General features: G+C 38.8%; 1 protein-coding gene across 1 annotated transcript in view; it reads right to left on the bottom strand.

Moving 5' to 3' along the window:
• SLCO4C1 (solute carrier organic anion transporter family member 4C1) overlaps window positions 1-12,105 on the bottom strand; it is a 203,386-nt gene that overhangs the window by 76,940 nt on the left and 114,341 nt on the right. Inside the window, exons 4-5 of the mRNA XM_029572679.1 lie at window positions 7,018-7,114; window positions 5,672-5,793 (exon numbers count right to left, since the gene is read on the bottom strand). Coding sequence (XP_029428539.1) covers window positions 5,672-5,793; window positions 7,018-7,114 — 219 coding nt within the window. The remainder of the gene's footprint in view (window positions 1-5,671; window positions 5,794-7,017; window positions 7,115-12,105) is intronic.

The raw sequence follows: 12,105 nt of genomic DNA, 5'->3' as shown, positions 1-12,105 counted from the left end.
GGTGTCCCATCTACATTCTACACTAAATTTTGAGGACATGTCAGGGCATCCAAGAGAGGGTTTTTCTTTGGGGACAGAAATGCATACATATCCTGGAAAGGAGGCTTATTTAATTCTGCACATAACATTTTATTATGTGCTCCAGGAACCTAAAAAAAAATGAAATGAAGCTTTTTTGTAGTTCCCAATTGCAGAGATAAAAAAATAATTTTAAATTATAGGTAGTTTTTTTTTTCCTGCCATTCTTGAAATATTGAACACATTGAAGGGTAGCCAATGAAACCCCGATATTTAAAAAAGGCTCCAGGGGTGATCTGGGAAACTAATATACACTGGAGAGCCTAACTTCAGTGATGGGAAAAGTTGTGGAAACTATTTTAAAAAACTAAATCACACAACGGTCAATATTCAAAGCACATTTAGTGCTATTTAGCCAGATAAGCAGGACATATGCAGCTAAGTAACAGCTGCTAAATATGCATGCAGGTTCAGCAGCTGCTGCTTAGCCTTATAAGTCCCTTATGTGGCTAAAAAGTTAGCTGCATAAAAAATAGGCAAGTATTGGGCGGAACGGAGCAAAGCGAGTTAGCAGTACAACTTATGCAGCTAACTGCTGATATTTGGATTTAGCCTCATAAATTATACAGCTAAGCTAGACATGCTCTATGGCACGTCTAGCTTAGCTGTATAATTTATGATGCCATTCTGTTGAATATAATTTGTAATTTAACCAGATAGGGTCTAACCTGCTAAGTTACTTAACCAGCCAGTTTTGAATATTGACTCCAGAACATATAGATAGACATGGTTTAATGGGACAAAGCCAGCATGGATTTACCCAAGGTAAGTCTTGCCTCACAAATCTGCCACATTTTTTTGAAGGAGTTATAAACATATGGATAAAGGTGAGCCGGTAGATATGGTGTATTTAGATTTTCAGAAGGCATTTGACAAAGTCCCCCATGAGAGGCTTCTAAGAAAATTAAAAAGTCATGGGATAGGAGGCAATGTACTTTTGTAGATTGCAAACTGGTTAAAAGACAGGAAACAGAGAGTAGGATTAAATGGTCAGTTTTCTCAGTGGAGAGAGGTAAACAGTGGAGTACCTCAGGGATCTGTACTTTGACTGGCTCTTTTTAATATACTTATAAATGATCTGTAAAAGGGTATGATGAGTGAAGTGATCAAATCTGCATATGACATAAAATTATGCAGAATAGTTAAATCACAGGCAGATAGTGATAAATTGCAGGAGGACCTTGTGAGACTGGAAGATTGGGCATCCAAATGGCAGATGAAATTTAATGTGGACAAGTGCAAAGTGATGTATATAGGGAAAATAATCCATGCTGTAGTTATAAGATGTTAGGTTTCATGTTAGAAGTTTCCAGCCAGGATAAAGAACTAGGCGTCTTAGTGGACAATACATTAAAATCGTCAGCTCAGCATGCTGTGGTGGTTAAAAAAGCAAACAGAATGTTAGGAATTACTAGGAAGGGAATGGTGAAATGCCTCTGTATCGCTCAATTTTGACACCATACACCTTGAGTACTATATTCAATTCTGGTCGCCACATCTCAAAAAAGATATCGATGCACTGGAGAAAGTACAGAAAAGGGAACCAAAATGATAAGGGGAATGGAACAGCTCCCCTATGAGGAAAGGGTAAAGGGGTTGGAGCTGTTCAGCTTGGTGAAGAGATGGCTGAGGGGGGATATGATAGAGGTCTATAAAATCATGAGAGGACTAGAATAGTGTGATGCAAATCAGTCGTTTTCTCTTTCAGATAATACAAGGACTATGGAGCAGGCCATGAAGTTCACAAGTAGCATATTTAAAATGAATCAAAGAAAATTATTTTTCGCTCAATGCATACTTAAGCTCTGGAATTCATTGCCAGAGGATATGGTTAAGGCAGTTAATTTGTCTGGGTTTTAAAATGATTTGGACAAGTTCCTGGAGGAGGAGTCCATAAAAACTGCTATTGGTTAAGTTGACTTAGGAAATAGCAATTGCTTATTACCAACATTATTAGCATGGGATCTATTTAATGTTTGGGTACTTGCCAGGTACTTGTAACTTAATAAAATGTATAATTTCTGTCTTGCTAATAATACTTGTACATTGTAACCCGGTGTGAAGGTTTATATCATCATTGGTCTAGAAAAACCAGGAAATAAATAAATAGATAAATAAATAAATACAGTGTTACTTCCCTCACTTTAAAATACTTTGCTCTTTATCCTTTTGTCAACTCATTCAAATTTAAGATTTTTCAGGTTTTTTAATGCATAAATGCTTATCAAGCCTTTCAAAGAATTAAAACTTGAAAGCTTAGCTTCCTGAGTAAAATTCTAGAAAAGATGGTGTTTTCTCAGTTGACTTTTTGGAATTGAAAAACATTATGCATTCACAACAGTCCTGGTTTAGACAAGGCCATGGTACTGAATCAGTGCTTCTGATAACATTGTCAGATAATATTTGAAGGCACGTGGATTCAGTGAAAGTTATTTTTGGCCTTTTGGACTTAACTGTGGCCTTCGATACAGTTCATCATATATTCGTTTATTTTTTTATTTAAAAATACTTATAGCCCGCTCCACCCAAAGTTCAGGGTGAGGTACATCAAAAACATACAAAAATAAAAATACATATAAGACTAGAACATACATTAGCCTATGATAAGGCTTCATGAGTTGCTGATGGGGATAGCTGGGATGAAAATCATCATGAGTTGGACTGGTTGCAAAGATGATCCTTAAAGGTAATGTTAAAGAAAAAGGTCTTAAGTATCTTTCTGAATTTCTTCCGGTTCTCAATGATGCAAAAGTCTACAGGGTGGGACCTGCATTAAAAATGCTATTTTCCCTTGTGGAGTCAAATTGGTCATGCTGTAGGGAAGAATTTTCTAGGAAATGTTGGCTGGAGGTCACGTAAGTCTGTTTCCACAATAGTTCTTCCTCAACTTCAGACTACTGAGATTGGGGCATTCCTCTCAAATGGTTTGGCTCTTATCTGCCCAGGCAGATGCAGTGCGTTAACTGGGAGGGAAATAATTCTTCACCGCATAAACTTGCGTGTGGTGTGTCTCAGGGCCCAACTGGTAGGGATAATTGAAGATTTTGGAGCATTATGTCATATCTGTGCAGATGTCTTGTTATTCTGTCCCAGTAGGTGATGAGCAGGGTGAAGACATTGCTACCCTTAACGCTTGTTTAGTGGCTATCGTCGATTGGTTAGTTTTACTTATGATAATTCTGAACCCACAGAAAACAGAGCTCCTTTGGATTTCGAGAAGGGACAGAATGCTGATATTTTTTCTTTCTGCCATGGGCATTCAATTAAGACCCAAAGATGTTAATTCCATAAATATCTGCTATGCTAAGGGCCTCTTTCATGACACTGCATTATGTTCAGAAGTTGCATCCATTTTTTTCAAGATCAGATTTGGCAACAGCTATTCATGCCTTAATCACTAGCAGATTACTCTAATTCACTATATCAAGGTTTAGCACAATTGGGGTTGAAGAGATTGCAGTTCCTCCAGAATGCAGCTGCAAAGATTAAGTATTGGGATCATGCAACACTAGATCTGAAGGAGCTGCATTGGCTCCCAGTTTACTGGTAAATACAGTTTGACCTTTATTTTTAAATGTTTGAATGGCATGCGGCCTGTTTATCTTGCAGAACTGGTGATTCCTTAGATGCAAGGTCTGCTGGTGACCCCATCTCTTTAGATAGCCAAATCAACTGGGATGCGGAAGTCAGGATAAACAGCCCTTCATTGGGAAACAAGATTCCTCTAGCTATCCGTTCTATGATAATTTATTTGTCTTTTAGGAAGCATTTAAAAGCTTGACTTTTTAATCAAGCCTTTGGTAATTAATTGGTGATTTTTCCATTTTATTTGGCACTTATGTGTTGCAGTTTGGTTAGTTGAGGCTGTGTTTTAAATTTTTTTTTAACATCTGATTTGTACTTTATGAGGTGTATTTATTATTTTAATCTATATTTTTCTGATTATTGCAACTTGCCTTAGGGCTTTCTGCACAGAAGGTGAGGAATCAAGTTTGATAAATACATTCTAAAATATAAAATAATTTTCCAAGGAGTATTTTTGTATGAACCTACAATGGTGCACATTAACAGTAAGCTAGAATAAGGTGTGCAGTAAGGCAAATCTTATTGCATGCCCTGATCACACATAAGGCATGAAGCAAAGGGTCCAATAAAATCCATTACATGCTCACTTATGGCTTGTGATATTTATAAAATGGAAAGTTTTAGGTGGGGGGGGGGGGGAAGCACATTAATCTTTCTGCAAGCAATGGTCAGAGAGATGTTAAATGGCCATGAAGAATTCTTCTATACATTCAAGTGATCTGTTCTATGCAATAGTCAATCATTTCCACTCGTGACTGCAGAAAACTGCTTGAAATATACCCACACTTACCAAAGTAAAACTGAAGTCAGTCCAGCTGCATGATTTAGAATTTATGTAGACAATTTTTAAGGGGACTTAGGCAGCTAACTAAGGCCTAGATTCATCATTTTGCAATAAATATCGCAAAAATAAAACTTGTGATTAAAAAAATGGGCGTGGTTTCGATCATTTTCCTGGTATTGCTTCGCATAGCTATTTTACCACAACACACGTTAAATTTATCGCACCCATGATATTTTCACATCGCAAGCTGAGAACTGCCCAGACAGACTTTTATTGCATTTTGGGCTGCTGGTGAGAGAGAGAGAGAGAAAGAGAGAGAAAGAGAGGCTCACCAAAAGTTAACTATTTATACCACTGTAAGAGGGGGCACTAGTAACGTGGGTGAGGTTTGGGGGGGTGAGTTGGGGTTTAGGGGGCAGTTTAACACGCACAGTCATACGTACAAACAGCACAGTTCCCATCAGTGAAGATTTAATGTGTTATAGAGTGATGAAAGGTGAAAGAAGAGTAGATTTGTTCCATGTTCTCTCTACCTTGCTTGATGTATTCTGCAATCAGTGGCAAGTTGTGATAAATCCTGATAAATCTTGTTTTGGCTGTAACACACAGCTATTGCAGGCATAACGCTCAGAAAAAAGGTGTAGGTATTTCCAGCATTAAATCCCGCGATAGTGTGCGTTACATTATCGCACACAACGTTAAACAGCCCTCATTTCAATTTACTCCACCCAAACTCCTCCCACTTGAATAAAATTTTCAAATTTGCATATGCATTTCGCAATGCGATATTTATAGCATGTGTTATGGCGTTATTGCGGGCCCCAACGCCCACGATAACATCCTAACGCAATTTGATGAATGACCCTCTAAGTGCTTACGCAGGTAGACTAAAAATGCATGTGGGCTTCCACAATGTGCGTTACTTTTGGCCAAAATAAAGAGAGTCGTTCCTGGGAGTTGCATTTTGGTTGAAGGAGTAAACAGCATGCATACATTTAGCTTTTTTCTCCTGTTCCGCTGCCTTCAGAAACAATACATGCAAAACACATGTACCTTACTGGCAATTCTGCATTATTTCCCTTTGAAAATTATCTACAAAGCCCACAGGTATAAAAGCACCTGTATACTCTGAAGTGGTGTGCATTATTGAAAACTGACGCCCCCCCCCCTCCCCAAAGTGATCGTTTCATGACTCCATAACTGTTCTGTGTCAGAAATTCTTACCTGGCAGATGCTTTGGAAAGCAAGAAAAAGGAGGAATCAGGAACCATGTTAGCAGCCCACAAAGTAAAAATCCTATCCACCATGCACCAAGCCAGCGTACATCATCGGGAGTTAGCTCATTCCTGTATTAAGATAAGGACGTGTATTACTTTAAGATCGCTTCATGTAAAAATTCAGACCCCTTACACTTACAGTAGAAATTCCACTTCATTACGTTTTACGGAACAGGTAAGACAGACATGTGGAGGGAGGAGCTAGAGAGAAGAAACAGAAGGAAGAACAGGGGAATCTCCAGGGAAAGGTGAGACAGGTGGGGCAGACAAAGAAACTAGGGAGGCAAGAGAGAGTGGGAGGTGGAGGGAGCTGGTAAAAGGTAGCTAGGTTAGAGAGGAGAAAAGCAATGGGGGAAAGAACATCTTGGAGAAGAAATTTGAGGGGTTTGAAGAGCAATGGCTGAGAGAGGGGAAGGTTTCAGGAGATATCCTGTCCTGGTGCACTGTACACTCTCTCAACGGAACTGCAGGGACCAGAGGGCACACAGGCACACCTGACGGAGGAGGGAACCTGAATGCACAGTAAGGCCAGCACCTCCAGTAAATACAGCTTGAGCAGTCGCTAGTAAGATTAAGGTGGGTATTGTAAAGGTGAATTATATTTTCTAATTTTGGAGAGCCAATATTTAAACACACAGGACTGCAAGCCAATTCTCAAAGAGAAGCTCCCCACAGAGTTTCCCTTGGAAAATCCACTGGTGGACTAGTGCTGCAGGAAGTTTTTGCCCCTCATACTTTGCAGATGTAAAACATGGGTGGGGGGGGGGGGGGGGGGAAAGCAGTGTGAAGCAGGCATGGGAATTTCAAAATGTAATCTCCAAGCATACTTCGCCAATCCCGTCCTAACCCCATCCCTTTTCTCCATGGAGGAAAGCATGCACGCTGTGGACAACATATGCTTCCCCATGTGCACTGTACAATTTAGGATTCCCTACGCAATTATTATTCAGAGGAAGATACATTTTACATGATACAGATAATGAGTCATCTATGTGGGTTATTCAGTAGCACGGAGGCACCACTGAATATACCCAGCTAGGTTAACGTTAGCCGGATATGTATCCGGCTCAGCAGAGTTAGCCGGATAAGTTAACTGGCTAATTATGAATAGCTCGACCCAGGAAGACCCCTGACTCGTTATCCAGCTAGAATTTATTCAGATAAGACATTTAATATCTCAGCTAAGCCATTTAGATGGATAACTTTTCAGTTATCTGTCTAAATAGCTTTTCAATTTCCGCCTTCATGAATGTCTACATAGTACCACATGGTAATAAGAAAATAAGGATTTACCGTTGCCCGCTATTGAAATCAATATAGATATTTAGCAACTGCCCTCCAACCACATAGCCAACTGCAGGACCGACTACCGACATGCCGTAGCCAATTCCTAAAAGAAAGATATTTCTATTAGCTTACATCTGCAAGTGAGAATAGTACCACAGTGGTGTCATAAAAACTAACTCGAGAAACTTCAGAGTTCCAGTAATTAAATTGAGTACAGAATACACCATTATAAAACTAACAAATGTTTAAAGATGCAAGCTCTTTAATGAATGTGACTAACATCAAAACAACTGGGCAAAAGGCATTTTTAGATGAGTAATAACAGAAGTAAAATTAGGATTTGTATGGAGAAAACAGTGAAAGGTCACCACCAAGGAAGCATTTTTCTTCTTTCTACAGGAAAAGAAATATCAGCTCTCTAATTTGCTTCTTCTCTATTACAGGGTCTGTCTTTGCATCTCAAACTTGTAAGAACATAAGAACATGTCATACTGGGTCAGACCAAGGGTCCATCAAGCCCTGTTTCCAACAGTAGTCAATCCAGGCCATAAGAACCTGGCAATTACCCAAACACTAAGAAGATCCCATGCTACTGATGCAATTAATAGCAGTGGCTATTCCCTAAGTAAACTTGATTAATAGCAGGTAATGGACTTCTCCTCCAAGAACTTATCCAAACCTTTTATAAACCCAGCTACACTATCTGCACTAACCACATCCTCTGGCAACAAATTCCAGAGCTTAATTGTGCGTTGAGTGAAAAAGAATTTTCTCTGATTAGTTTTAAATGTGCTACTTGCTAACATCATGGAGTGCCCCCTAGTTCTTCTATTATCCCAAATATTAAATAACTGATTCATATTTACCTGTTCTAGACCTCTCATGATTTTAAAGATCTCTATTATATCCCCCCTCAGTCATCTCTTCTCCAAGTTGAACAGCCCTAATCTCTTCAGCCTTTCCTCATAGGGGAGCTGTTCCATCCCCTTTATCATTTTGGTCACCCTTCTCTGTACCTTCTCTATCGCAACTATATCTTTTTTGAGATGCAGCGACCAGAATTGTACCCAGTACTCAAGGTGTGGTCTCACCATGGAGCGTTACAGAGGCATTATGACATTTTCCATTTTATTAACCATTCCCTTCCTAATAATTCTTAAAATTCTGTTTGCTTTTTTGACTGCTGCAGTGCACTGAACTGACAAATTCAATGTATTATCCACAATGATGCCTAGATCTTTTTCCTGGGTGGTAGCTCCTAATAAGGAACCTAACATTGTATAACTACAGCATGGATTATTTTTCCCTATATGCATCACCTTACCCTTGTCCACATTAAATTTCATCTGCTATTTGGTTGCCCAATGTTCCAGTCTACACGCTACAATTCACCCGGTGTATAATTTTTGCAAAAGTATTTTTTACATATAGGTGACCCTCTATATACCACCTTGGCACTATTGATACCAACAATTTTGTTATACCAATTTCTTCTTTCTAATAAAATTTTTTAGAGAGCAGGAGATGGTTTCATATTTTTTATAACACCATCCAGGTGTCAATGTTATTTCTTTTAATCATTAACACACCTTCCGCCTCCAATAGTTTATTTTAAATTTTTATGTTAAATGCCAAGCTGGGTTACAGAGCGTAAACCCTTTATTTTTAATCACTGTTTGTGTTCCATTGTTAAAAAAAAATTTTTTGCCGTGTCTAGCACTTTTTTATTTTTAATAAGCCGTCCCGGGACCAACTGCAAAGTACTTAGCTTTCTAGCGAATGTCTTTTTTTCTCCCGACTCGCGCAAGTTTCGACGTTTGCAAGTTGCTGTCTTCCTCAGGGTATGTTTGTTCCTTAATGAATGATTTTCTTTATAATACTGGTATCCGATTTCTCCGGTGCTCAATAGAGCCTCCGCTCCTCTCTACCATTCCCGGCGGCATCAGATGCCGCCGGGAATGGAAGAGAGGAGCGGACACGGCAAAAAAATTTTTTTTAACAACTGAACACAAACAGTGATTAAAAATAAAGGGTTTACGCTCTGTAACCCAGCTTGGCATTTAACATAAAAATTTAAAATAAACTATTGGAGGCGGAAGGTGTGTTAATGATTAAAAGAAATAACATTGACACCTGGATGGTGTTATAAAAAATATGAAACCATCTCCTGCTCTCTAAAAAATTTTATTAGAAAGAAGAAATTGGTATAACAAAATTGTTGGTATCAATAGTGCCAAGGTGGTATATAGAGGGTCACCTATATGTAAAAAATACTTTTGCAAAAATTATACACCGGGTGAATTGTAGTGTGTGGTCTTGATTATGCTCATTTGGTGAGGATCTATATTTAGAGACAATGTTCCAGTCTGGCAAGGTCCTCTTGCAATTTGTCACAATCTGCTTGTGATTTAACTACTCTGAATAATTTTGTATCATCTGCAAATCTGATAACCTCACTCATTGTATTCCTTTCCAGATCATTTATAAATATATTGAAACGCACCAGTCCAAGTACAGATCCCTGAGGCACTCCACTGTTCCACTGAGAAAATTGACAATTTAATCCTACTCTCTGTTTTCTGTCTTTTAACCAGTTTGTAATCCATGAAAGACACTGCCTCCTATCCCATGACTTTTTCATTTCCTTAGAAGTCTCTCATGAGGAACTTTGTCAAATGCTTTCTGAAAATCTAAATACACTACATCTACTGGCTCACCTTTATCCACATGTTTATTAACTCCTTCAAAAAAATGAAACTGATTGTGAGGAAAGTCTTGCCTTGGGTAAATCCATGCTGACTCTGTTCCATTAAAGCATGTCTTTCTATATGCTCTGTGATTTTGATCTTTAGAATAGTTTCCACTGTTTTTCCTGACACTGAAGTCAGGCTAACTGATCTATAGTTTCCTGGATCGCCTCTGGACCCCTCTTTAAATATTGGGGTTACATTGGCCACACTCCAGTCTTCAGGTATAATGGATGATTTTAATGATAGTTTACAAATTTGTGTTTTTATGTTCTTCTTGAAGATGATGAATAGATAAAGAGTTTTCAAAATCACACAGGTCCCTTATTCAGATAGTATGGCCTCTAAAGCTCATCTTCTCATTCACCTCTGCATAGTTCATATTGTTGGCCAACTGAAAGTTACAACATTTGTCATATTTGTCAACTTTATTCCTGCTAGAACCTTGGCAAACCAAAGCCTTCTTTACCGTTTCTGCCGATTTACCTCACCAGGACGTCTGGGAGACCTTTGGGGATTCTGTTTCCTTGAGACTGTGGTGTCACCTACTGTAGGTGTTACTGGATTTCCTCACCCCCCACCCCCATGCCGTACCGTGAAATAAGTCAGTGAGCTCTGCAGGACTACAACCCACATACAGCCAAGAGTGAGATAACTGGCTTAATTATTCTTTTAGCTGAATTAATTTGTTTGCCGTTGTATTTATCAGGTGCAAGTTGGCTCTGAATTAATGCATGAATTTAAGCTTAATATTATAAAAGTACTATGCTCTGTACTTATATATGTATACTTATACTACTAAAATAAACCTGATTAACTACCTCACAAAAAAGTAAGTTTCTGCTCCCTTATATTACTGAATTCATATCACAGATTACCTGTTAAATCAGATAATCATCTTTAGTCATAAATTACCCAACACTGGCCACCAGATGGCATATGGGTATTGAAAAATGCTTAGAGTGAATGTAGTCAATATGTTAAAATGTGGAATTTTCTGGATTTAAGGGTCAAAGTGGACTGTGTGGCAGACAGTGCCAGTGTATGAGTGGCAATGTAATTCAGTCCAATAGGGGAAACGAGTGGTATAAAAGAGGTTGTTCCATGAGAAGTGAGAAGCTGTATTGGAGTTCTATAGGATCCAAGGGATATTGATACCTGTAAGAAGTTCCAGTTGTGGCTGAGGAACTGCATCTGCCTGCTGAATTAGACAACCTGAGCATCACCGGGTACGTTTCACTAGTGTAGCTATATGTATCTGTATGTTACAAAATCCTAACATCTCCATGCTATAAGCAACCACCCCATTGGTCTGCTCACATATATATTTCCAGAAATATTTTGATCTGCTGTCTCATTTTGTGAACAGACCATAGCCTTGTTAATGATTTGTGTCATGTTACCCTCTTCCTCACTCGCTCCAAAATATAATATAGCAACTTCAGTGGGTGACAACAGCTCAGCTCTGATTTTCCATGTACTATCAAGAACCTCTGTCTTCTGGGGTTAGCAAAAGTTATATTATTTCTATCCAAAGAAAATTCTTTTGACCTTTTGAAAACTCTGCTAATCAAGAAAACCTATCTTCTTGCTGCTTCAGGGTGAAAAGATGCAGATCACAGACTGCTGGACACTGGTGAGGGTAGAGTAATAGCAGCTTGGAGTTTATTGGCAAAGCAGCAACTAGGCCACATTGTGTCAAGCACATTGTTAAAAATATTTAAAACAATAAATATAAAAAGGTAATAAGGTTCGTTACTGAACCAAATATAAAATCAACACTTAGATCAGTTAAGACATTGTTCAAATAGAGTAAATGTTGAAATAAAAAAAATTGGTGTTTTGTTAGTAATGTGAACACCTGTCCATGGTTAGCACAGACAGACAGAATCAGAAAAAAGAAACAAAGATGAAAAACAGAGGAGAGAGAGAGAGGGAGAGAGAGAGAAGAAATGGGAGTCCAACACATATTTTAAATCCTTTGCTGACATCCTTCCTCTCATCACATTTCACTTCTCACGACTGACACCTTCTGCAACTCATCCATCTCACATGCATCTCCCTATTTGATAGGGAGCCCTACACACCTCTTGTTTTCACTGATCTGTACAGGGATGCATGCCATTACATGCCAGGGGCATGCAAATGGAAACATTTAGAGACCAAAGAGTGACTGTTGTCACTCGCCCTTCTTACTCCTTCTCTAAAGGCTGCGGTTTGTTGCGACCAAGGAGCACAAATAGCCAAGAATCATTTAAATCCTGATAATGTGCCATCCTGGCAGTGGCACAAAACACAGCAATATCATGCAGGTATTGTAATCTAATGTTCATTGCCTGACTGTCCG

This window comes from Rhinatrema bivittatum, chromosome 1 (genome assembly GCF_901001135.1).
Source record: "Rhinatrema bivittatum chromosome 1, aRhiBiv1.1, whole genome shotgun sequence".
In the NCBI taxonomy this organism is placed as follows: Eukaryota; Metazoa; Chordata; class Amphibia; order Gymnophiona; family Rhinatrematidae; genus Rhinatrema; species Rhinatrema bivittatum.
The sequence above is the reverse complement of the archived record's forward strand: the minus strand, read 5'-3'. Positions and strand labels throughout refer to the sequence as shown.